The sequence below is a fragment of the Salvelinus namaycush genome, chromosome 2 (genome assembly GCF_016432855.1).
Source record: "Salvelinus namaycush isolate Seneca chromosome 2, SaNama_1.0, whole genome shotgun sequence".
Classification (NCBI taxonomy): domain Eukaryota; kingdom Metazoa; phylum Chordata; class Actinopteri; order Salmoniformes; family Salmonidae; genus Salvelinus; species Salvelinus namaycush.
In genome coordinates this window covers 77,179,145-77,205,366 of record NC_052308.1, presented here as the reverse complement: position 1 = coordinate 77,205,366, position 26,222 = coordinate 77,179,145, and the positions used below count along the sequence as shown (strand labels likewise).

Sequence of the window (26,222 nt, the reverse complement as noted above, 5' to 3'; positions counted from 1 at the left end):
CCATAATTGCTAAGATCAGCATTTATTTAGCTGATTCGTCAATTCATTATCAGCGGTCCAATGGACGTGCTACCAATAAACATCAAGATCTCTGTATGTAGTTTTTCTACTGTTGTATTACTGTTCGCATAAATGAACCATATTGTGTTTACTCAACCTATTAGCCAGTAACGTCTGTAGGTGGCAGTAGCAAATAACGAACCGAAGATTAGTTGTCTGTCAAAATACATGGAGAGTTGTAAAATACGAACCGGAGTATAGTTTCAGCAATTTCGCATGTTTGCCAACTAGCACTTTCAAAAACAGTAATCTCAAGACAAAACAACTAATTATCGCTAATATACACAATATATAGGTTAACTCATGACATTATAGACGTACTTAAAGTCGGACTTGGAGTTATTATTGTGTTCAATCTTGAATCCAAATCCACCTGGTGTGTTAATCCATGACGTGAATTGTAGACGCCATGACAGTTTTCTCCAAACTGTCAGTTTGTTCTCTCGAGGAGGCGGGTAAAATGTAAACATACAAATGATCTCTCTTGCAAATTCGTTTAATGTAATAGTTTTAAAGCCATTCACTAAGCAATATTTTTTTCGACTCTGTAAACTTTGCATTCTATTAATTTAACGTTGTGTTGTTTGATAAAGTTGGCGCTATTTTGTTGAATGATTAGTTGACCATTAGCTAACTTTCTAGATAACGTTAGCTGCTAGCTAGATTAGCTAACAACAAGTTAAAAAACCCCAATAACGTTAGTTATTTCGTGATCATCAAATAATGCAGTGCTCTAAAAACGAATTAACGAAACATATAGTTTTGTTACAGAATGGAAGACTATGAACAGTTCATACAACGCCGACTTTACGAACTGAAAAGGAAGGATAGCAACGACAACAAGAACCAACGCCGGACACTGGAATCACCATGTACTCGCCACGGATCATCAGCTATCCGTTTCCATGGCATACCCATCCTTCCTCCATTGGTAAGGCTTCTTGTTGCTGTATAACTCTATGGATATCACCACTTACATGTTACATGTTATGTTGCCTGTGAGGAATGATGGAGCTAGTTATATGCTAGCCAGGGAACCAGTCTTTTTGCACGACAATTCCATACGGAGTTGGAAAGAGCAGAGAAGACTTGGCACCCAGCTAGGTATTTATAGTCTTATATTTTAACCTACTGTTAAAATCATTATTAGCAAGGGCTTTGCTGCGACTATATGGTATATGCATATTACTTTCTTTTTGGGGCCTTACGATATCTATCATTATTAAGATATCTATCATTATTATTATGTTATCTATCATTATTATTATGATATCTATCATTATTATGATATCTATCATTATTAAGACCCGCCTCTCATGGCAAGACAAATATTTGAGTCCCAAATGGCACCCTATTCCCTATGTAAGCCCTATGGGTCCTGGTCAAAAGTAGTGTACTGTAAAGGGAATAGGGGGACATAGACAAAGTCTGGCTGTGTTGCCACTCCCAGCTCACAGGAGTTCAAAGAGAAGAGATGCAGAGACACAGAGAGGCAGCCAAGAGGACGACGGATAGGAGGAAGACTCAGCCCTCTGAGACGAGGATGTCCTACGTTCAGAACATTCTACACAGTGTTCAGGTAAATCCACATGGATTTTAAGTCAAATAAGGCTGGTTTCCCAGACGCAGATTAACATTATTGGAGAATCTCTAATGAAATATTTTTTTTGTGCAGGCCGAGGCTGGGAAACGGTCCCATATAATTTAATTGTACACTCCTGCTACTTCAGCTAACTTAATGTATTGCCTAGCCTTTAAGGTGAAAAGTATGTATTTATGTCATATGATTGTTTTCATTTCTCACCTTTCCTGTTATGGTCATGTTTTTTAAAATTTGTTTTCTGTCTGGTATTCTAGCTGAGGCGAGCACCAACACTGGAGGAGTTCTTTCAGGGTGAACCAGGACTAACGGCAGCCAAAACCACCAACCTACACCACAGCAATGTCTGCCAGGTTCTAGCGTCGCAGAATGATGATGTCACCGAGACCAAGAACAGCTTGCCGGGGTCGTACTCCCCACCAACCTTAACCGTCATGCATGATGGGAAAGCAGGCATCCTCGTGCGAGGTCCTCCCATGACGTCGACAGCCTACGGCGCCTTCACAACGAATCACCTTACAACTCTCCATAACACCACCACTGTGAGGGAGACCTTCCTAGATAAGCTGGTCTGTGACCCAATGACACCTTCTCTAGCTAGAGAGACAACCACACACACCAACCAGGTTGCTCCACAAACAGAGACCCGGACCAGGGAGAGAATCTTGTATGACCAGGATAAGACCACCAATGCTGGGTGTGTTCTGGAGGAGGACCTGGGTTCAGGAGAAGCAGCGGTGGATCCTCTAGCTGACATCAGCCACCAGTCTTCAGAGACCCGGACCAGGGAGAGACTCTTGTATGACCAGGATAAGACCACCAATGCTGGGTGTGTTCTGGAGGAGGACCTGGGTTCAGGAGAAGCAGCGGTGGATCCTCTAGCTGACATCAGCCACCAGTCTTCGGGGTACGTGACGTATGAAAACGCGGAGGCCACCTGTGTGTTGAGTCGGACCGAGGCTGGGGAGAGCATTATGTCAGGGCCTGAGGAGGGGACACCAGTTGGAACGGGGGGGGTTCTCCTACACAACACCTCCGATACAAACACAACCAAGGCATGTAATATCATCAGCCATCCTCCCATTGATGCTGAAGATCTGGAGGAGGGGTCGTCCCCGTGTGACGATGACCTCATAACCGGTGGCCCTGCAGATGAGGCGAGCGTGACGTCGTCCTGGTGTAATGACGTCATACCAGACTATTTAGAGGAAGCGTTGGGGACGTCGCCGCTACAGAGCAACGATATCACACCTCCTGTAGAAGACCGCATAGCAAGTCATCCAGGAAAGAAGTGTGGCACTGCTAATATTGTCACTTTCCCCCAGCATCAAGCCTCATCACTATCAGACCGTCCTGAACCCAAGATTGTAGTGACATGTCCTCAGGCTGAGGCCTCAACACCGGACCTCTGCAAACCAGATCAGGCTTCAGACTTAGACCTGGAACGACCGGAGGGACCATACCGGCTTAGCCTCCAGACTCTTCTAAAGAAATCCCAGGCAGTTTTGGAACGCCCCAAACCAGGCAGGAACCAGCCAGAATCAGAACCAAAGAGCCAGACTGGAGATGTAGACTTGGACCCGGAATCGGAACCAGTGGCAGGGCCGTACCGCCTCAGCCTTCAGACCCTGCTGAAAAAGTCCCAGGAGCACCGGAGACGCCAGCGTCAGCTGAAGAACCAGGCCAAGACCTCTACTTGTCCTACCAGGTGACAGTTTTTGATGTTATTTTATTCATCTGTTTTATTGACTTCTGTTTGTTGTGTTCAGGTAAGAGGGGCAGACGTATTAGAGGGTTTTAAATCACATTTGAAAACCCATCTTTTTAGCATGGCTTTTAGTCAGTGGTTTTACTGTTATTTTAGACATCTTTTTTTGTATTAATCTCCTTTTTTTTGCAGTCTGTTTTTTATCTCCTTCATTTGAATGTTTTTACTGTAAAGTTTGTTGTGATTTTATATGCAATTTAAATACTATTTTATTGTAGGACCCAGGAGGCCTCGACACACCAGAAGATGGAGGAGGAGATCAGTTTCTCAGACAAGGAGAATGAGGAGTTCCTCCAGTCAGGGAGAGTGGTGGCGGAGGGAAGGAAAACCCGGGACAGGGATTGGAGAAAGGATCATCTGGGAATGGGAGTCCAGTTTTCCAGACCGCCACCACTAGAGATATTCCCTAAGGAAGCGTGGGTTCAACGTGAGGAGGAGAAGGCGAGCTCTAGGATTGTGGAAAGAATGGGACTCAACGAAAAAGGATGTCATGAAAGAATATTGAAGGAATTGGAGGCTGGAAATGGCCCTTCACATTTGGTTGGTCGAGAAGGAAACACCCAATCCCAATCTCCTCCAGGAGTGGACATTGATGCTGGCTCGGCAGCCGAAGACATCCAGCTACACCTCTCACCAGACATCCAGCTACACCTCTCACCAGACATCCAGCTACACCTCTCACCAGACATACAGCTACCCCTCTCACCAGACATCCAGCTACACCTCTCACCAGACGTCACAGCAGCACCGTCAAAGCTAATGGAGAACCTTCTACATCCTATCTCAGCCTCCATAACCCAGAAATCATTCTACCTAGTCAGGGAGAAGAGCTCTACCCTGCCGAGGCCTTCCTCTCTGGGGGGTAGTAGGTTCCAGACCGTCCCTACCCCCCAGTTTAGTATGAGCCCTATCCGCTGTAAGAGTAAAGGAAACAGTGGGGGAGGAGGGCGTGGCACCCCCAAGAGGCAGATCCTGGTAAACACACCTTTGAATGTAGACAACGAGGTGGGGTCGGTGACTGGGCAGGAAAAGAATGATGCTCGGGACCAAAGGCATCTGCACAGAGCGCCCCTAGTGGCTGGGGGTGGTACAACACCTATGCGTAGGAGCTCAGACCAGGCAGAACAGATAGCTCAGCTGGAGCTCAACCTGTCCAGCCTCAAAATACTGATCTCAGACCTGGAGTCCACGCTCACAGAGACACCAGAGAGCCACCAGACACACAACAACAGCCAGACGGATAATATAGACCAACAACACAAATACATGGACGACCACACACCTGACAGCCAGGCCTTACAGAGAACAGGGAACCAGACACACAACAACAGTCAGACTGATAATATAGACCAACAACACAAATACATGGACGACCACACACCTGACAGCCAGGCCTTACAGAGAACAGGGAACCAGACACACAACAACAGCCAGACTGATAATAGTAGTAACCTTACCATGGACCCGCCACATAAATACATGGACTACCATACACCTGAGAGTCAGGCAGAGAGTAACCTTACTGACAGTGAGAAAGGAAGAGGGGATGGAGGTCAGAGGTCAGCTGATAAGATGGCGGTGGTCCCCTGTAGAGTCCAGTGGTGTGACAGCGTACCTCCATTGGTCAAGGAGGTGGAGATCACTGTTACAACGGGTTACAAAAGACAAGATGGTCGCCAGCAGCAGCCTCTTGCAGCGGGCCTCGTCACCTCCCTCACTCAGAAGAGGAGAGTTCCTGACGTGTTCCGGAAGGTTCCATATGATGTCATCAAGGTTCCGTCGGAAGTCATCAAGGTTCGGAATGACGTCGTCAAGATTCCAGCATCACACAAAACACCTTTCTCCGTCCTCTCAGACGCCAGTGACAACCAGCACCAGCCAATGGAGTGGAAGAGTTATCTGGAGGACCCTGCCCACTTCCAATCCATCAACCAATCGTATGACGTGGACACGCCCTCAGGGCTCTGGCTCCAGGGAGGGTCAGGGTCAGAGGGGTCGTTGAAAGGTCATGACCCCGCGGGGAAGCAGCTGACCCCTGAGAACGGAGGTGGTGGTCAGGGAGGGGCGTCAAGGGCCAAACGTAGACTGGTCATGCACACGACAGAGGGGAACAGGGGACGAGGACGAAGAGAGGTGATGGACAGGCCTCACTCCAGTACTCCTAAAGGTAAGGCCAGCCAATGTCCACAGTGGATTTAGATTAGGATGTCTTCCTGGATGGTCATCTCAAACTTCATTCAATATTTTCTCAATACATTATATAACATTCAGTGGCTCCAAACTCAAATAAGCATTTTATGCTGTTTATTCATTCATTATAAAGGCAACAAGTGCAGAACAAACGTTTGTCAATCCATAATATCCCTGAATAAGAGTCTGTAAATCACATCAGAGCCCTAGCTAGCCCTTCCTGTCTGACTGTTACCCGTCTCCCTCCTAGCTGCGGTGCGGTCACACAGTCAGGAGAACCAGCAGGTGGGATCCTGTTCCAGTCAGAACCAGCAGGTGGGATCCTGTTCCAGTCAGGAGAACCAGCAGCTCCAGCTGAAGCAGACCCATGCAGCCCAGGTCAGAGCCCTGAAGGAGGAGCAGAGGAGACAGCAGCAACAACTACTGCAGGTGAGAGAGACCGCTGACCACCACCTCAGTATGACCACAGTATTACTACAATACAACCTCTTACAGGTTTGGGCTCAATCCAGTTTCACTTCCAGTCAAATCAGAAAGTAAACCAAATTCCAATTCCACATCTCCTCATTGAAAAGCTTTGAAGAGAATTAGTCATTGGAATTTCTGTGTACTTCCTGAATTGACAAGCATTAAAAGGGAATTGACCCCAACCCTGACCTCTAAACAATTGATGAACAGCAACAACTACTGCAGGTGAGAGAGAAGGAGGGAGAGGGAGAGAGAGCGCTGGACCGCAATATGACCACTACACTAGCAACTCCAATAACTGTGACATCTAACCAAGGTCACCTATAAACCCATCTAGCTGGCACCTGTATCCCTCCCTGCCTGCTTCTCTCTCTCAATTCCTCCCTCTCCCTCCCTCTCTCTCAATTCCTCCCTCTCCCTCCCTCTCTCTCAATTCCTCCCTCTCCCTCCCTCTCTCTCAATTCCTCCCTCTCCCTCCCTCTCTCTCAATTCCTCCCTCTCCCTTCCTCTCTCTCAATTCCTCCCTCTCCCTCCCTCTCTCTCAATTCCTCCCTCTCCCTCCCTCTCTCTCAATTCCTCCCTCCCTCTCTCTCAATTCCTCCCTCCCTCTCTCTCAATTCCTCCCTCCCTCTCTCTCAATTCCTCCCTCCCTCTCTCTCAATTCCTCCCTCCCTCTCTCTCAATTCCTCCCTCCCTCTCTCTCAATTCCTCCCTCTCCCTCTCTCTCAATTCCTCCCTCTCCCTCTCTCTCAATTCCTCCCCCTCCCTCTCTCTCAATTCCTCCCTCTCCCTCCCTCTCTCTCAATTCCTCCCTCTTCCTCCCTCTCTCTCAATTCCTCCCTCTCCCTCCCTCTCTCTCAATTCCTCCCTCTTCCTCCCTCTCCCTCCCTCTCTCTCAATTCCTCCCTCTCCCTCCCTCTCTCTCAATTCCTCCCTCCCTCTCTCTCAATTCCTCCCTCCCTCTCTCTCAATTCCTCCCTCTCCCTCTCTCTCAATTCCTCCCTCTCCCTCTCTCTCAATTCCTCTCTCTCCCTCTCTCTCAATTCCTCCCTCTTCCTCCCTCTCTCTCAATTCCTCCCTCTCCCTCCCTCTTCCTCCCTCTTCCTCCCTCTCTCTCAATTCCTCCCTCTCCCTCCCTCTCTCTCAATTCCTCCCTCTTCCTCCCTCTCCCTCCCTCTCTCTCAATTCCTCCCTCTCCCTCCCTCTCTCTCAATTCCTCCCTCCCTCTCTCTCAATTCCTCCCTCCCTCTCTCTCAATTCCTCCCTCTCCCTCTCTCTCAATTCCTCCCTCTCCCTCCCTCTCCCTCCCTCTTCCTCCCTCTTCCTCCCTCTCTCTCAATTCCTCCCTCTCCCTCCCTCTCTCTCAATTCCTCCCTCTCCCTCCCTATCTCTCAATTCCTCCCTCCCTCTCTCTCAATTCCTCCCTCTCCCTCTCTCTCAATTCCTCCCTCTCCCTCTCTCTCAATTCCTCTCTCTCCCTCTCTCTCAATTCCTCCCTCTCCCTCTCTCTCAATTCCTCCCTCCCTCTCTCTCAATTCCTCCCTCTCCCTCTCTCTCAATTCCTCCCTCCCTCTCTCTCAATTCCTCCCTCCCTCTCTCTCAATTCCTCCCTCTCCCTCTCTCTCAATTCCTCCCTCTCCCTCTCTCTCAATTCCTCCCCCTCCCTCTCTCTCAATTCCTCCCCCTCCCTCTCTCTCAATTCCTCCCTCTCCCTCCCTCTCTCTCAATTCCTCCCTCTCCCTCCCTCTCTCTCAATTCCTCCCTCTTCCTCCCTCTCCCTCCCTCTCTCTCAATTCCTCCCTCTCCCTCCCTCTCTCTCAATTCCTCCCTCCCTCTCTCTCAATTCCTCCCTCCCTCTCTCTCAATTCCTCCCTCCCTCTCTCTCAATTCCTCCCTCTCCCTCTCTCTCAATTCCTCCCTCTCCCTCTCTCTCAATTCCTCCCCCTCCCTCTCTCTCAATTCCTCCCTCTCCCTCCCTCTCTCTCAATTCCTCCCTCTTCCTCCCTCTCTCTCAATTCCTCCCTCTCCCTCCCTCTCTCTCAATTCCTCCCTCTTCCTCCCTCTCCCTCCCTCTCTCTCAATTCCTCCCTCTCCCTCCCTCTCTCTCAATTCCTCCCTCCCTCTCTCTCAATTCCTCCCTCCCTCTCTCTCAATTCCTCCCTCTCCCTCTCTCTCAATTCCTCCCTCTCCCTCTCTCTCAATTCCTCCCTCTCCCTCTCTCTCAATTCCTCCCTCTCCCTCTCTCTCAATTCCTCTCTCTCCCTCTCTCTCAATTCCTCCCTCTTCCTCCCTCTCTCTCAATTCCTCCCTCTCCCTCCCTCTTCCTCCCTCTTCCTCCCTCTCTCTCAATTCCTCCCTCTCCCTCCCTCTCTCTCAATTCCTCCCTCTCCCTCCCTCTCTCTCAATTCCTCCCTCTCCCTCCCTCTCTCTCAATTCCTCCCTCTCCCTCTCTCTCAATTCCTCCCTCTCCCTCTCTCTCAATTCCTCCCTCTCCCTCTCTCTCAATTCCTCTCTCTCCCTCTCTCTCAATTCCTCCCTCTCCCTCTCTCTCAATTCCTCCCTCTCCCTCTCTCTCAATTCCTCCCTCCCTCTCTCTCAATTCCTCCCTCTCCCTCTCTCTCAATTCCTCCCTCCCTCTCTCTCAATTCCTCCCTCTCCCTCTCTCTCAATTCCTCCCCCTCCCTCTCTCTCAATTCCTCCCCCTCCCTCTCTCTCAATTCCTCCCCCTCCCTCTCTCTCAATTCCTCCCCCTCCCTCTCTCTCAATTCCTCCCTCTCCCTCCCTCTCTCTCAATTCCTCCCTCTCCCTCCCTCTCTCTCAATTCCTCCCTCTTCCTCCCTCTCCCTCCCTCTTCCTCCCTCTCCCTCCCTCTCTCTCAATTCCTCCCTCCCTCTCTCTCAATTCCTCCCTCCCTCTCTCTCAATTCCTCCCTCCCTCTCTCTCAATTCCTCCCTCCCTCTCTCTCAATTCCTCCCTCTCCCTCTCTCTCAATTCCTCCCTCTCCCTCTCTCTCAATTCCTCTCTCTCCCTCTCTCTCAATTCCTCCCTCTTCCCCCCTCTCTCTCAATTCCTCCCTCCCTCTCTCTCAATTCCTCCCTCCCTCTCTCTCAATTCCTCCCTCCCTCTCTCTCAATTCCTCCCTCTCCCTCTCTCTCAATTCCTCCCTCTCCCTCTCTCTCAATTCCTCCCCCTCCCTCTCTCTCAATTCCTCCCCCTCCCTCTCTCTCAATTCCTCCCTCTCCCTCCCTCTCTCTCAATTCCTCCCTCTCCCTCCCTCTCTCTCAATTCCTCCCTCTTCCTCCCTCTCCCTCCCTCTCTCTCAATTCCTCCCTCCCTCTCTCTCAATTCCTCCCTCCCTCTCTCTCAATTCCTCCCTCCCTCTCTCTCAATTCCTCCCTCCCTCTCTCTCAATTCCTCCCTCTCCCTCTCTCTCAATTCCTCCCTCTCCCTCTCTCTCAATTCCTCCCCCTCCCTCTCTCTCAATTCCTCCCTCTCCCTCCCTCTCTCTCAATTCCTCCCTCTTCCTCCCTCTCTCTCAATTCCTCCCTCTCCCTCCCTCTCTCTCAATTCCTCCCTCTTCCTCCCTCTCCCTCCCTCTCTCTCAATTCCTCCCTCTCCCTCCCTCTCTCTCAATTCCTCCCTCCCTCTCTCTCAATTCCTCCCTCCCTCTCTCTCAATTCCTCCCTCTCCCTCTCTCTCAATTCCTCCCTCTCCCTCTCTCTCAATTCCTCCCTCTCCCTCTCTCTCAATTCCTCTCTCTCCCTCTCTCTCAATTCCTCCCTCTTCCTCCCTCTCTCTCAATTCCTCCCTCTCCCTCCCTCTTCCTCCCTCTTCCTCCCTCTCTCTCAATTCCTCCCTCTCCCTCCCTCTCTCTCAATTCCTCCCTCTCCCTCCCTATCTCTCAATTCCTCCCTCTCCCTCTCTCTCAATTCCTCCCTCTCCCTCTCTCTCAATTCCTCCCTCTCCCTCTCTCTCAATTCCTCCCTCTCCCTCTCTCTCAATTCCTCTCTCTCCCTCTCTCTCAATTCCTCCCTCTCCCTCTCTCTCAATTCCTCCCTCCCTCTCTCTCAATTCCTCCCTCTCCCTCTCTCTCAATTCCTCCCTCCCTCTCTCTCAATTCCTCCCTCCCTCTCTCTCAATTCCTCCCTCTCCCTCTCTCTCAATTCCTCCCTCTCCCTCTCTCTCAATTCCTCCCCCTCCCTCTCTCTCAATTCCTCCCCCTCCCTCTCTCTCAATTCCTCCCTCTCCCTCCCTCTCTCTCAATTCCTCCCTCTCCCTCTCTCTCAATTCCTCCCTCTCCCTCTCTCTCAATTCCTCCCTCTCCCTCTCTCTCAATTCCTCCCTCCCTCTCTCTCAATTCCTCCCTCTCCCTCTCTCTCAATTCCTCCCTCCCTCTCTCTCAATTCCTCCCTCTCCCTCTCTCTCAATTCCTCCCTCTCCCTCTCTCTCAATTCCTCCCCCTCCCTCTCTCTCAATTCCTCCCCCTCCCTCTCTCTCAATTCCTCCCCCTCCCTCTCTCTCAATTCCTCCCTCTCCCTCCCTCTCTCTCAATTCCTCCCTCTCCCTCCCTCTCTCTCAATTCCTCCCTCTTCCTCCCTCTCCCTCCCTCTCTCTCAATTCCTCCCTCTCCCTCCCTCTCTCTCAATTCCTCCCTCCCTCTCTCTCAATTCCTCCCTCCCTCTCTCTCAATTCCTCCCTCCCTCTCTCTCAATTCCTCCCTCCCTCTCTCTCAATTCCTCCCTCCCTCTCTCTCAATTCCTCCCTCTCCCTCTCTCTCAATTCCTCCCTCTCCCTCTCTCTCAATTCCTCTCTCTCCCTCTCTCTCAATTCCTCCCTCTTCCCCCCTCTCTCTCAATTCCTCCCTCCCTCTCTCTCAATTCCTCCCTCCCTCTCTCTCAATTCCTCCCTCTCCCTCTCTCTCAATTCCTCCCTCTCCCCTCTCTCAATTCCTCCCCCTCCCTCTCTCTCAATTCCTCCCCCTCCCTCTCTCTCAATTCCTCCCTCTCCCTCCCTCTCTCTCAATTCCTCCCTCTCCCTCCCTCTCTCTCAATTCCTCCCTCTTCCTCCCTCTCCCTCCCTCTCTCTCAATTCCTCCCTCCCTCTCTCTCAATTCCTCCCTCCCTCTCTCTCAATTCCTCCCTCCCTCTCTCTCAATTCCTCCCTCCCTCTCTCTCAATTCCTCCCTCTCCCTCTCTCTCAATTCCTCCCTCTCCCTCTCTCTCAATTCCTCCCTCTCCCTCTCTCTCAATTCCTCCCCTCCCTCTCTCTCAATTCCTCCCTCTCCCTCCCTCTCTCTCAATTCCTCCCTCTTCCTCCCTCTCTCTCAATTCCTCCCTCTCCCTCCCTCTCTCTCAATTCCTCCCTCTTCCTCCCTCTCCCTCCCTCTCTCTCAATTCCTCCCTCTCCCTCCCTCTCTCTCAATTCCTCCCTCCCTCTCTCTCAATTCCTCCCTCCCTCTCTCTCAATTCCTCCCTCTCCCTCTCTCTCAATTCCTCCCTCTCCCTCTCTCTCAATTCCTCCCTCTCCCTCTCTCTCAATTCCTCTCTCTCCCTCTCTCTCAATTCCTCCCTCTTCCTCCCTCTTCCTCCCTCTTCCTCCCTCTCTCTCAATTCCTCCCTCTCCCTCCCTCTCTCTCAATTCCTCCCTCTCCCTCCCTATCTCTCAATTCCTCCCTCTCCCTCTCTCTCAATTCCTCCCTCTCCCTCTCTCTCAATTCCTCCCTCTCCCTCTCTCTCAATTCCTCCCTCTCCCTCTCTCTCAATTCCTCTCTCTCCCTCTCTCTCAATTCCTCCCTCTCCCTCTCTCTCAATTCCTCCCTCCCTCTCTCTCAATTCCTCCCTCTCCCTCTCTCTCAATTCCTCCCTCCCTCTCTCTCAATTCCTCCCTCCCTCTCTCTCAATTCCTCCCTCTCCCTCTCTCTCAATTCCTCCCTCTCCCTCTCTCTCAATTCCTCCCTCTCTCTCTCTCTCAATTCCTCCCTCTCTCTCAATTCCTCCCCCTCCCTCTCTCTCAATTCCTCCCTCTCCCTCCCTCTCTCTCAATTCCTCCCTCTCCCTCCCTCTCTCTCAATTCCTCCCTCTTCCTCCCTCTCCCTCCCTCTCTCTCAATTCCTCCCTCTCCCTCCCTCTCTCTCAATTCCTCCCTCCCTCTCTCTCAATTCCTCCCTCCCTCTCTCTCAATTCCTCCCTCCCTCTCTCTCAATTCCTCCCTCCCTCTCTCTCAATTCCTCCCTCTCCCTCTCTCTCAATTCCTCCCTCTCCCTCTCTCTCAATTCCTCTCTCTCCCTCTCTCTCAATTCCTCCCTCTTCCCCCCTCTCTCTCAATTCCTCCCTCTCCCTCCCTCTCTCTCAATTCCTCCCTCTTCCTCCCTCTTCCTCCCTCTCTCTCAATTCCTCCCTCTCCCTCCCTCTCTCTCAATTCCTCCCTCTCCCTCCCTATCTCTCAATTCCTCCCTCCCTCTCTCTCAATTCCTCCCTCTCCCTCTCTCTCAATTCCTCCCTCTCCCTCTCTCTCAATTCCTCCCTCTCCCTCTCTCTCAATTCCTCCCTCTCCCTCTCTCTCAATTCCTCCCTCTCCCTCTCTCTCAATTCCTCTCTCTCCCTCTCTCTCAATTCCTCCCTCTCCCTCCCTCTCAATTCCTCTCTCTCTCTCAATTCCTCCCTCTCTCTCAATTCCTCCCTCCCTCTCTCTCAATTCCTCCCTCTCCCTCTCTCTCAATTCCTCCCTCCCTCTCTCTCAATTCCTCCCTCCCTCTCTCTCAATTCCTCCCTCCCTCTCTCTCAATTCCTCCCTCTCCCTCTCTCTCAATTCCTCCCTCTCCCTCTCTCTCAATTCCTCCCCCTCCCTCTCTCTCAATTCCTCCCCCTCCCTCTCTCTCAATTCCTCCCTCTCCCTCCCTCTCTCTCAATTCCTCCCTCTTCCTCCCTCTCCCTCCCTCTCTCTCAATTCCTCCCTCTCCCTCCCTCTCTCTCAATTCCTCCCTCTCCCTCTCTCTCAATTCCTCCCTCCCTCTCTCTCAATTCCTCCCTCTCCCTCTCTCTCAATTCCTCTCTCTCCCTCTCTCTCAATTCCTCCCTCTTCCTCCCTCTCTCTCAATTCCTCCCTCTCCCTCCCTCTCTCTCAATTCCTCCCTCTTCCTCCCTCTTCCTCCCTCTCTCTCAATTCCTCCCTCTCCCTCCCTCTCTCTCAATTCCTCCCTCTCCCTCCCTATCTCTCAATTCCTCCCTCTCCCTCCCTATCTCTCAATTCCTCCCTCCCTCTCTCTCAATTCCTCCCTCTCCCTCTCTCTCAATTCCTCCCTCTCCCTCTCTCTCAATTCCTCCCTCTCCCTCTCTCTCAATTCCTCCCTCTCCCTCTCTCTCAATTCCTCCCTCTCCCTCTCTCTCAATTCCTCCCTCTCCCTCTCTCTCAATTCCTCTCTCTCCCTCTCTCTCAATTCCTCTCTCTCCCTCTCTCTCAATTCCTCCCTCTCCCTCTCTCTCAATTCCTCCCTCTCCCTCTCTCTCAATTCCTCCCTCTCCCTCTCTCTCAATTCCTCCCTCTCCCTCTCTCTCAATTCCTCCCTCTCCCTCTCTCTCAATTCCTCCCTCTCCCTCTCTCTCAATTCCTCCCTCTCCCTCTCTCTCAATTCCTCCCTCTCTCTCAATTCCTCCCTCTCTCTCAATTCCTCCCTCTCTCTCAATTCCTCTCTCTCCCTCTCTCTCAATTCCTCTCTCTCCCTCTCTCTCAATTCCTCCCTCTCCCTCTCTCTCAATTCCTCCCTCTCTCTCAATTCCTCCCTCTCTCTCAATTCCTCCCTCTCTCTCAATTCCTCCCTCTCTCTCAATTCCTCCCTCTCCCTCTCTCTCAATTCCTCCCTCTCCCTCTCTCTCAATTCCTCTCTCTCCCTCCCTCTCTCTGATTCTCGCCCAGCTTGTGCTGTTACATCAACCTTAATGTTCCTCAAAAGAGAGACAGGTATTTCAGCTTAATTACATCCTCTCTCACACACACACACACACACACACGCAGCTTGTGCAGACTGCAGACATATGCCCATTATAAGAGACCTTGAAACTCTCCTCCAGTTTTAAGGACCAGGGAGAGATTCTACTATAAATGTTTCATTGGAGCCCTAAGAGGAAGAGTGGCTGAGGTTGGTTACCTCACTGTGTGTGTGTGTGTGTGTGTGTGTGTGTGTGTGTGTGTGTGTGTGTGTGTGTGTGTGTGTGTGTGTGTGTGTGTTAAACCCAAGGACAACCAACATGTTAGCTGGCATCCATTCCTTGTATTTCAAATGACATTTTATGTGCCGAATACAACAGGTATAGACCTCACAGTGAAATGCTTACTGACAAGCCCTTATCCAACAATGCAGTTCAAGAAATAGAAAATATTTACTAAATAAACTAAAGTAAAAAAATAAATGAAAGTAACATAAGAAAATGACATAACAATAATGAGGCTATATACAGGGGACACCGGTACCGAGTCAGTATGCGGGGGTACAGGTTAGTGAAGGTCATTTGTACATGTAGGTGGGGGTAAAGTTGCTATGCATAGATAATAAACAGCGAGTAGCAGCAGTGTAAAAACAAAGGTGGGGGGGGTCAACGTAAATAGTCCGGTGGCCATTTGATTAATTGTTCAGCAGTCTTATGGCTTGGGGGTAGAATCTGTTAAGGAGCCTTTTGGATCTAGACTTTGCTCTCTGGTACTGCTTGCCGTGCGGTAGCAGATAAAACAGTCTATGACTAGGATGACTGGAGTCTTTGACCATTTTTTGGGCCTTCCTCTGACACCACCTACTATATAGGTCCTGGATGGCAGGAAGCTTGGCCCCAAAAATGTACTTGGTCGTACACACTACCCTCTGTAATGCCTTACGGTCAGATGCCGAGCAGTTGCCATACCAGGCGGTGAAGCAACCAGTCAGGATGCTCTTGATGGTGCAACTGTAGAACCGTTTGAGGATCTGGGGACCCATGCCAAATCTTTTCAGTCTCCTGAAGGGGAAAAGGTTTTGTCGTACCCTCTTCACAACTGTCTTGGTATGTTTGGACCATGATAGTTTGTTGGTGATGTGGACACCAAGGAACTTGAAACTCTCAACTCGCTCCACTACAGCCCCGTCGATGTTAATGGGGGCCTGTTTGGCCCTCCTTTTCCTATAGTCCACGATCAGCTCCTTTGTCTTGATCACATTGAGGGAGAGGTTGTTGTTCTGGCACCACACTGCCAGGTATCTGACCTCCTTCCTATAGGCCGTCTCGTCATTGTCGGTGATCAGGCCTACCACTGTTGTGTCGTCTGCAAACTTGATGGTGTTGGAGTCGTACCTGGCCACGCAGTCGTGGGTGAACAAGGAGTACGGGAGGTGACTATGCAAATACCCCTGAGGGGCTCCAGTGTTGAGGATCAGCGTGGCAGATGTGTTGCTACCTACCCTTACCACCTGGGCGCAGCCATTCAGGAAGTCCAGGATCCAGTTGCAGATGGAGGTGTTTAGTTCCAGGGTCCTTAGCTTAGTGATGAGCTGTGTGGGCACTATGGTGTTGAACGCTGAGATGTAGTCAATGAACATCATTCTCACATAGGTGTTCCTTTTGTCCAGGTGAGAAACATTGTGGAGTGTGATTGCATCATCTGTGGATCTGTTGGGGCAGTATGTGAATTGGAGTGGGTCTAGGGTATCCGGGAGGATGCTGTTGATGTGAGCCATGACCAGCCTTTCAAAGCACTTCATGGCTACCGATGTGAGTGCTACGGGGTGAAATCATTTAGGCAGGTTACCTTCCGTCTGTGTGTGTCTGTGTAGCTCTAACACCATCATTAACATAAAGCTGTTTAATAATAAAACCTTTGTCTTCTCCCCTCCCTCCATCATTGATGATGTGTTGCCTGTAACAGGAGGGTAGCTGGGTCGTGGATAGAGAGATGGAGGGAGACAGAGATGTAGGGTAGCTGGGATGGAAGGAAGGAGGCAGAGGGGGGATATGACACAGAAAAGGAGATGATCATTAGTTTAATTCATGAGGGGTGCTGGTTAAGTGCCAGATAGTCGCTCTGAGCACTAATGGTCCTCTCTTTCTCTCTCTTTTTTACTCTTACTTTTTCTCTCATTCTTCTCTCATTCCTCTCTCTCTTTATTTTTCTCTCGTTCTCTCATTCCTCTCTCTCTCATTCCTCTCTCTCTCTCTCTCTTATTCCTCTCTCTCTCTCATTCCTCTCTCTCTCTCATTCCTCCCTCTCTCTCATTCCTCTCTATCTCTCTCTCTCTCCTCTCTCTCTCATTCTTCTCTCTCTCTCTCTCTCTCTCTCTCTCTCTCTCTCATTCCTCTCTCTCTCTCTCTCTCTCTCTCATTCCTCTCTGTCTCTCTCATTCCTCTCTCCTGTCTGTCAGATGCTGGCTGTACGTTACCAGCTACTCCAGAGTTTGTCCTTCCCTGTGTCCTGCCCCACATCCAGCGCACGTCTAGGGGACAACACGACCTCCCTCCTCCCCCTCTCTTCCATCCCCCTGTCCATCCCTCTGTTCTCCCCTTTACCAGGATCCCTCCTTTCAGACCCAGACTCCCCCCCACCAAGATCCCTCCTTTCAGACCCAGACTCCCCCTCACGGGTAAATTCAATTCACACCTGACTGACTTTGTATATTTGGATCATCAGTTTATAATCAACAAGTGAGAAGCACAACGGTTAGTTGGAGGATGATTCAAGTCAGAGTGCAGGTGTGTGTGTGTCTGTGTCTGTGTGCAGGTGAGTGTGTCTGTGTGTGCGTTCGTATGTGTGTACGTGCATGTCTACAGCTACAGTTGGCCACCAGTTGAAAGGACCTTGAGAATCTTGGTGGGAAATTAATTGGTTGTCATTGACGGAATTGGTATTTCTCCCTCCTCTCTCCCCACCCCCCTCGTCTCTCCCCCCCTCGTCTCTCCCCCCCTCGTCTCTCCCCCCTCGTCTCTCCCCCCTCGTCTCTCCCCACCCCCCCTCATCTCTCCCTCCTCTCTCCTCAGTCTCCCAGGTGTCTGTCTGTGTGTTTTGGCCCCCTGGTGGCAGCAGCAGTGAAGGGATACCTAACCAGGAGGCTCCTACGCACAGAGAGAGTGGGACAGCTGCTATGTACCATCAAGGTGACACACACAGTCTCAGAAACACACAGCCCATCATGGGATTTATGGAAGATGTGATTTATGGATGTGTGTTTAATCATTTATTTTCGCTGTGTGTGTATGACTGTGTGTGCGCGCGTGTGTCCCCCCTCCCTCAGGACACGCAGCAGTTCCTGCAGTCCTTCCAGCCCCAGAGCCCTGGGAGAGACAGCAGGCAAGACCTGGTGCTGCAGGAGAGAGTCACACTGCAGGTAACTAACACACACACACTCTGGCGCACACAACACAGTCTCTATACACACACACACACACACACTCTGGCGCGCACAACACAGTCTCTACACACACAGACAGACTAATTCTCAGGAGTGGTGTCTTGTTCCAGCTCCGATCGGCACGTTATGAGTTCCAGGACGTCTTCTGTCTGTCAGCAGGAGACAGGATGCAGATCATCAGCTGGGACAGACAGCTGGCCAGGGACAGGGAGATGAGACGCCAGGTAACCACCGGGGGGGGGGGAACAGACAGCTGGCCAGGGACAGGGAGATGAGACGCCAGGTAACACCCCGGGGGGGGGGGGGGGGGGGGGACAGACAGCTGCCAGGGACAGGGAGATGAGACGCAAGGTAACCACTGGGGGGGGGGGGGGGGGGGGGGCAGACGGCTGGCCAGGGACAGGGAGATGAGACGCCAGGTAACCACCGGGGGGGGGGGGGGGGGGACAGACAGCTGCCAGGGACAGGGAGATGAGACGCCAGGTAACCACCGGGGGGGGGGGGGGGGGGGACAGACAGCTGGCCAGGGACAGGGAGATGAGACGCAAGGTAACCACTGGGGGGGGGGGGGGCAGACGGCTGGCCAGGGACAGGGAGATGAGACGCCAGGTAACCACCGGGGGGGGGGGGGGAACAGACAGCTGGCCAGGGACAGGGAGATGAGACACCAGGTAACCACCGGGGGGGGGGAACAGACAGCTGGCCAGGGACAGGGAGATGAAACACAAGGTAACCACCGGGGGAGCGCTGACAAACATTTCAAGAGCATTAGTTTTTATGTAGTTTTTATTTTTGGCCGTCTGGCTAACTCGTTTTAGTAGTTAAACCATCCGAGCATCAAGACCTGTGCCAAATACATTGTTTTTTTTATGCAAGTGAACTTGTGGATACCATTTTTATGTCTCTGTGTCAATTAGGAAGGAAGAGAGGTGGTTTTGCTAGCAGATACCATAGACTTCCAGTCATTATGCTAATGCTAGTTAGAAATTGCTGTAGCATTAGTTAGCAACATCTTTCAAACTGCACACAGAGACATGACCTCATCGGACTCTGGGGAAGTAGATAAAGGAACTCATAGCCAAAATCCCCAAGTACCTCTACGTTAAAACTACAATCATGCATAGTGGTAATCAAAACATGTGTTACAATATATATATATATACATACATACAGAAGTACACAGATCAGCAGAATAAATCCAACAAATAGCATTTAGGTATCATGATGACGTTTGAGATATTTTGGGGTGCAATTAGTTACTTCCTTGTGCACAATAAAGCCTCCAACATGAGATGCTTTGGGGTCTGGATAGAAAGATTAGGATTAAATGTAGAACAAATATACATCAGCATACACACATTTCAGGAGTGTTTGTGTATCAAACTGTGTGTTTGGGTCCACAGACTGGGGAAACGGGGTCGACCAGGGGGAAGAGTTCTCTGTCAGCTGCTACACAGAAGGCCTTGGAGAGGAAGAGAGGAGTCATGATGTGAGTCCTGTAATAGAAGATGTGTCACTAGACTAGATAGTTATTGTATATAAAACAGACATTGTCAGAGCAAGACAGCAAGTGTATGACTTGTATGTTCTGAGTTCAGGGTTATCAGTACAAGGTTAGAGTTGTGTTAATAAAATGTTTGGTTATAGAAGAGCCATACTTCTACCCAAGCTAGTACAGCCCAGGCAGTGACTACTGCCCAGCATAGTGATAGTATGATACTAGTAAAAGAGTCCTACTGTCTCACTCATCAACCTATTGTTCCCCTCTCTTCTTCTCCCATCAGGAGGAAAGCGGCAGAGGGGCAGAGGGGGACTGGAGCTGTGGTTGTTGCCTGCCAGAAGGGCCCTCTGGCTGGGGTAGAGGGGAACGTCGTGAAGCAGACACGTGGGTCTTTTCGACCCAACCCTCAAAGGGTCCCCAAGACCACCCAGTCCCGCAGATCTCGGTGAAGATGGTCTACTTATCGGGCTAGACTGGACTGGAACTGGGTCGTGTTCATTTTGGCACAGTGTAGCAAAACGTTTTGCACAGGAGAACGAAAACGAGCGTTTCTTATTGGACAAGTTCAGGGTCATATTCATTAGTGGAAATGTTTTGGAAAATGAAAACAAGCGTTTCTTATTGGACAAATTCAGGGTCATATTCATTAGTGAAAATGTTTTGGAAAATGAAAGTGTTTATTTTTCTTATTGGACAAGTTCAGGTAGTCCCTCCCTTGACCCAGGTAATGAATACTGTTGATACCTAAATATACACACACACACAATCCATCTCACTTAACCCTAAAACAATACGGCCCTATGGGCCCTGGTCAAAGTAGTGCAATACAGGGAATAGGCTGCCATTTGGGATGCATGCATAGTGTTTCTTGCTAGCCATCTGGAAAGTATTGTATTTCTTACCACAAGACCTCAGGACTTGTTTTTGGACACACTGTTCGTAATATGTTAGTTTTACACGTTTTACACTATTTATATTTCCTATACCTGTTTGTGGTACGGTATTGGGATGGCAAAGCAACCAAAGCCCAGAAAACCCAAGTCTAGTTTTGAAGGTCTGTTCTGAGTGTTCTTTCCTACTGTTTTTGTTCTAAATTATTTAGAAGTGTTTTTTAATAAATGTTTTTATAAAAAATGTACTTGTCAGGTTGTTTGAATGTAAACTGAACAAAAATATAAACGCAACATTCAACAATTAACAATATTACTGAGTTAGAGTTCATATAAGGAAATCAGTCAATTGAAATGAATTCATGAGGTCTTAATCTATGGATTTCACATGACTGGGCAGGGGCACAGCCATGGCTGGGCCTGGAGGGCATAGGTCCACCCAATTGGGAGCCAGCCAATCAGAATGAGTTTTTCCCCACAAAAGGGCTTTAATACAAACAAATACTCCGTTTTGTCAGCTGTCCGTGTGGCTGATCTCAGACGATCCTGCAGGTGAAGAAGCCGGATGTGGAGGACCTGGGCTGGTGTGGTTACACGTGCTCTACGGTTGTGAGGCCAGTTGGATGTACTGCCAAATTCTCTTAAATTATGTGAGGTGGCTTATGGTAGAGAAATGAACATTCAATTTTCTGGCAACAGCTCTGATGGACATCCCTGCAGTCACATGCCAATTGAATGCTCATTTGAAACTTGAGACATCTGTGATGTTGTGTGACAAAACTGCACACTTTAGAGTGTCATTTTATTGTCCCCAGGACAAGGTGCACCTGTGTAATGATCATGCTCTTTAATCAGCTTCTTGATATGCCACACCTGACAGGTAGATGTATTATCTTGGCAGAGGAGAAATGCTCGCTAACAGGGATGTAAACAAATTTGTGCACACAATTTGAGCGAAATAAGCTTTTTGTGCATATGTAAAATGTCTAGGCTCTTTTATTTCTGCTCGTGAGACCAACACTTTACATGTTGCATTTATATTTTTGTTCGGTATAGTTTTTAAATTAATTTCGGAGTTCTTGTAAACGTTTATATTGTGAGAACGCCAGTGGGCGTAGTTTTTTTTTTTTCGAAAGGTACATTTGGCCTGTTCGACTACATTCGTCCATAGCTGTCGTTGGTTTGTCTGTCAGTGTGATTCTACGTCTGTGAGAATGGGAGAGGAACCAGACACAGGCGCGTCCTCTCGGGATGAGAGAAAAGCTAAAGAGAAGGCTGAAATACTGCAAAGAGAAATCCAGCGGAAGAGTTTCAAACTGGTCAGTGAGGAGAGACTGGAGATTTGTGTAGTCCGCTGTTTACAAGCTAGCTAGATGTTATGCTAGCCGGCTAGCAAGCTACACCGGTGGCTTGCAAAATAACACTTATTGCAATGCATTACAATGTTGAGAACTTTGGATAAAACTCTGACAGTGTTCGTACTGAGTGACATTGTCAAGAGTAGATATTGCCCATTCATGTATTCCAAAGTTAGTAACTATTGCATTCCTTTGCGTCATTCTCAATGTAAAATAAGCAGCTGACAATGACTACCGAAATGTTCAGGGCTCATATAAAGCTTCTCCGAGTAGGAGTTCTGATTTTATGATCAGTTTTCCCTATCAGATCACATGGACAGGTGGCACCTGATCCTAGATCAGCACTTCTACGCTTTATACAATTTTTACATGTAATTATCTATCGTCCCCTCCTTTCCAGGTAGCTAAGATCCTGAAGAAGCAGGAGAGTGAGCGGACACAGGAGGAGTCTGCGGATCTACTTCTGCACCAGGACACGGTACAGGAGCTGTGCTCGCGGCAGGTCCGCAGGAACGTTCTAAAGCGGAAGCAAGAAGAGGTCTGGTTGACGTGTCTTTAGAAGTGCCCAATAACATAGCCTGGTCCCAGATCTGTTTGGGCGATCTTCCCAACTGATTGTCACTTAAAACATGGCATGACAATTCCATAAGAAGTTGGCACAAACAGACTGGCACCCAGGCTACCAATAACATGGTCTAACATGTCTTTACTGACCTGAAACACCAGGCTAGGAGATGAAATGTGGAGGATGACTATTAGCATGGAATTTGCTTTATATGTCTCTCTGTCTTTGTGCTGTTGTAGGTATTTGATGATACAGAGGACCTGAGGTGTAAAGTGGGACAGTTGGCTGAGGCAGTCAGACAGGCTCAACACCTGGTTATCTACACTGGAGCCGGGATCAGCACGGTAAATACTGGGGCTCTGTATTTCACACTATGGCTGTGCTCCACTAGTCTAAGTGCCAGTTTATTTATGCTATCATGTCAACTCATTGACAGCAGTGGAGTTGGCAAGAGCACAAACAGATCTGGGGTCAGGGTATAACTTTGTTCTGGGGTGTATTCACAGGAACCGAATGGCTAAAACGGGGAGGGACTAACCTGAACCAAAATGAAATGCTTGTTTTCATTGCAAAACGTTTTCTACGGTGTGCACTCATACAGCCTTTTTCAAACCTCTCCTCGGGGACCTCCAGGCGTTCTTGAACTTTGAACTCTTCCAGCACACCTTATTCGACTTACAGGAGTTATTAGGTTTAAGGGCCTTGCTCAATGGCACATCGGCAGATTTTTCACCTAGTCTGCTCGGAGTTTCGAACCAGCGACCTTTCCGGTTACTGGCCCAATCGGCTAGGCTACCTGTCACCCATCATGACAAGAGTGACATGTTTCTGTGTCATGTTTTGCAGGCAGCGTCCATCCCAGACTACAGGGGACCAAATGGGGTTTGGACACAGCTACAGAAGGGCAGAGCTGTCAGGTGAGACAGGCTGGAGGACACAAGATGGCAACTTTGTCATACTGCATGTAATTAAGTCAACAAGATGGCAACTTCATCATACTGCATGTAATTAAGTCAACAAGATGGCAACGTCATCATACTGCATGTAATTAAGTCAACAAGATGGCAACTTCATCATACTGCATGTAATTAAGTCAACAAGATGGTAACTTTGTCATACTGCATGTAATTAAGTCAACAAGATGGTAACTTTGTCATACTGCATGTCATTAAGTCAACAAGATGGCAACTTCATCATACTGCATGTAATTAAGTCAACAAGATGGTAACTTTGTCATACTGCATGTCATTAAGTCAACAAGAGGGTAACTTCGTCATACTGCATGTCATGAAGTCATCTCTCTCTCTCAACAGCTCGTCAGACCTGAGTGAAGCAGAACCTACTCTTACACACATGTGTATCAGGATGCTGCATGAGGAGAACATGGTCAGTGAGCTGGTTGTGTGTGTCGTCATGGACCTTGTGATTGTAGCTTCGCCCGATACTGGAAAGGTTTTGAGGTGTCTGTATGATGATTTCCAACGTGTGTTTGGCCTTCGTGTGTGTGGGGGTGTGTGTGTGCAGGTGCAGCACGTAGTGTCTCAGAACTGTGATGGGCTCCACCTGCGTAGCGGTCTTCCCAGACACACCCTCTCTGAGCTGCACGGCAACATGTTCATCGAGGTAGGTCACACACTCACACTACATACAGTATATACTACATACAGTATATTCCACCTAAAGAACTCACTGTATTATTCTGACATTTCCTGGTTTACAGGTGTGTACTTCCTGTTCCCCGGTGAGGGAGTTTGTGCGACTCTTTGACGTGACGGAGCGCACGGCGAGGCACAGGCACGGGACGGGGCGGCAGTGCGCCCACTGTGGGGGCGAGCTCAGGGACACCATCGTACATTTCGGGGAGAGGGGCACCCTGGAGCAGCCTCTCAACTGGAGGGGGGCATCGAACGCTGCTGAGAGGGCTGACGTTATCCTCTGCCTGGGCTCCAGTCTGAAGGTAAGGACAGGACCACAGCATGTATTAACACACAGCATCAATAAAGTCTGAAGGTAAGGACAGGACCACAACATGCACTAACACACAGCATCAATAAAGCCTGAAGGTAAGGACAGGACCACAACATGTACTAACACACAGCATCAATAAAGCCTGAAGGTAAGGACAGGACAACATGTACTAACACACAGCATCAATAAAGCCTGAAGGTAAGGACAGGACAACATGTACTAACACACAGCATCAATAAAGCCTGAAGGTAAGGACAGGACCACAACATGTACTAACACACAGCATCAATAAAGCCTGAAGGTAAGGACAGGACAACATGTACTAACACACAGCATCAATAAAGCCTGAAGGTAAGGACAGGACCACAACATGTATTAACACACAGCATCAATAAAGCCTGAAGGTAAGGACAGGACCACAACATGTATTAACACACAGCATCAATAAAGCCTTGAAGGTAAGGACTGTTTAACCAGGATTAATAGACTCAGAGTGCTGCCACCTTCACAGGACAATGAAATTGAATGCAAAATGAAATAGGACTTCTGTGAATATTGAATAGAATTGAGTGGTTTTTAGTTGTAGAACCTTGACTGACTCCTACTGTTTGTATGTCATTGCTGGTTTGTATGTCATCAGTGTGGTTAGACTGATCTTTCCATCTGTCTTTACCAGGTGCTGAAGAAGTATTCCTGTCTATGGAGCATGAATAGACCTGCTATCAGGAGACCCAAACTCTATATCATCAATCTACAGGTCATCTTGGTAGTACTTACCGTGATCCAGCGTCTCCCAATCCTGGTCCCTGGCATTGCCCCAGCATTAACGTATTCATGATTAGTGCTAGGACAATTTTTTTTTTGAATTGCACCCCTTTGGGTCCCCAGGACCAGGATTGGGAAACACTGACTTGAACCAATAAAGCCTGTGTTACAGTTGAATCTTGATCGTTTCACTTAGTTCTCCCACAGAGATGGGCCCTGGTCACAAGTAGTGCACTATAAAGGGAATAGGGTGCCTGATTGATGATGACCTCTGTCTTGTTTTAGTGGACACCTAAAGATGACCTGGCCACGCTGAAGATCCATGGGAAATGTGACGACGTGATGCGTCTCCTTATGGAGGAGCTGAACATTCAGATCCCTGCCTACAACCAGTAAGACCTGTCTCAAAACACACCTCGGGTGTCTTCACTAGGAAGCACCGTCTCAAAACACACCTCGGGTGTCTTCACCAGGAAGCACCGTCTCAAAACACACCTCGGGTGTCTTCACCAGGAAGCACCGTCTCAAAACACACCTCGGGTGTCTTCACTAGGAAGCACCGTCTCAAAACACACCTCGGGTGTCTTCACTAGGAAGCACCGTCTCAAAACACACCTCGGGTGTCTTCACCAGGAAGCACCGTCTCAAAACACACCTCGGGTGTCTTCACCAGGAAGCACCGTCTCAAAACACACCTCGGGTGTCTTCACTAGGAGGCAAACTGGTTGGAACGGGGAGGGACATACCTGAACTTGTTATTGCTAAAAGTTTTCTGTTGCAAATATTTATTTAACCGTTATTTAACTAGGCAAGTTGTGATTAGTTGAATGTTATGGTGTTGAATCGGGTGCGTTTGTCCTTGCACTATCATTTTTTAATTGCACCACTTTGGGTCCCCAGGACCAGGATTGGAAACCACTGACTTGAACCAATAAAGCCAGAGTTGAATGCTATTAGTTATGCTATGGTGTGCACTAATGAATGTACCCCACCTGGAACACCCTGACTGACGCATTCCTAACTGCCCTTCCTTCATCAGGACAGAGGACCCTGTACTCAGCTTGGCCACACCGCTGAGACCAGAAGAGGAGGACAGTTATACTCGTAAACTCATAGCTCCGCCCGCTGGCGGGAAGGACTGCTCACCAGACTCCCCGGGACAGGGTGGAGGAACAGCAGTACAAGGAGGTTGGTTCGGACGAGGATACTCCAAAGGGAGGAAGAGGAGGAGGAAGAAGGTGGCGTAGCAGAACGTTAATCATAGTAGAAATTTGCCACACGATTCTCCATCTCCTGTTTGTTCTGATTGGTTGTTTTTGAAATGGACCTTGATAGTAAGGAAGACGTACCAGCAAAAAGAAGTGAGGGGGGAAAAGCTCACTAAGACAGAGCTATTTGTGATGCAGAGTATTATGATGGTTTCAGATACTACCTCTTTAAGCCTGAGGGAGCATCCTAATAATCTCTCCTTTCTGGTCGTCACTAGTTACAACAGCCACAAAGTCATAAACCCTGCCTCTTTCCACAATTTAAAATGTGATTTTTACCCCTAACCACACTGCTAACCTTATGCCTAACCTTAAATTAAGACCAAAAATCCCCCCCCCCCCAAAAAAAATATATATATATATATATATATATATACGATATAGCCAACTTTAAATTTGTGGTTGTGCTATCTAGTGGAAACCCTTTCTCCGGAAGTGTGCACTTGTTCACTTCCC

At 49.2% G+C, this 26,222-nt stretch overlaps 2 protein-coding genes across 5 annotated transcripts; both read left to right on the top strand.

Annotated features, from left to right (window-relative positions):
- The first annotated feature begins 525 nt into the window (after positions 1 to 525).
- Positions 526 to 20,086, top strand: LOC120018348. 4 transcript variants are annotated; one of them, XM_038961513.1, is made up of 12 exons: positions 526 to 991; positions 1,511 to 1,639; positions 1,918 to 3,368; positions 3,647 to 4,690; positions 4,790 to 5,595; positions 5,869 to 6,047; positions 16,468 to 16,686; positions 17,081 to 17,197; positions 17,335 to 17,427; positions 17,562 to 17,675; positions 18,855 to 18,940; positions 19,236 to 20,086. In XM_038961513.1, the coding sequence occupies exons 1-12, from the start codon at positions 833 to 835 to the stop codon at positions 19,399 to 19,401; spliced, it is 4,563 nt and encodes a 1,520-aa protein (XP_038817441.1). In that variant the 5' UTR covers positions 526 to 832; the 3' UTR covers positions 19,402 to 20,086. The 4 variants fall into 4 exon arrangements, with proteins under 4 accessions (XP_038817441.1, XP_038817433.1, XP_038817423.1 ...); XM_038961505.1 differs by having other exon boundaries at positions 3,647 to 5,595; positions 5,869 to 5,903; positions 5,934 to 6,047; XM_038961495.1 differs by having other exon boundaries at positions 3,647 to 5,595.
- A 949-nt stretch (positions 20,087 to 21,035) lies between these two features.
- LOC120018914 (NAD-dependent protein deacetylase sirtuin-7-like) lies at positions 21,036 to 26,061 on the top strand. The gene is made up of 10 exons (XM_038962134.1): positions 21,036 to 21,161; positions 21,601 to 21,738; positions 22,005 to 22,109; positions 22,612 to 22,682; positions 23,079 to 23,151; positions 23,290 to 23,388; positions 23,486 to 23,722; positions 24,410 to 24,490; positions 24,784 to 24,890; positions 25,538 to 26,061. The coding sequence occupies exons 1-10, from the start codon at positions 21,057 to 21,059 to the stop codon at positions 25,743 to 25,745; spliced, it is 1,224 nt and encodes a 407-aa protein (XP_038818062.1). The 5' UTR covers positions 21,036 to 21,056; the 3' UTR covers positions 25,746 to 26,061.
- The last annotated feature ends 161 nt before the right edge of the window (positions 26,062 to 26,222 follow it).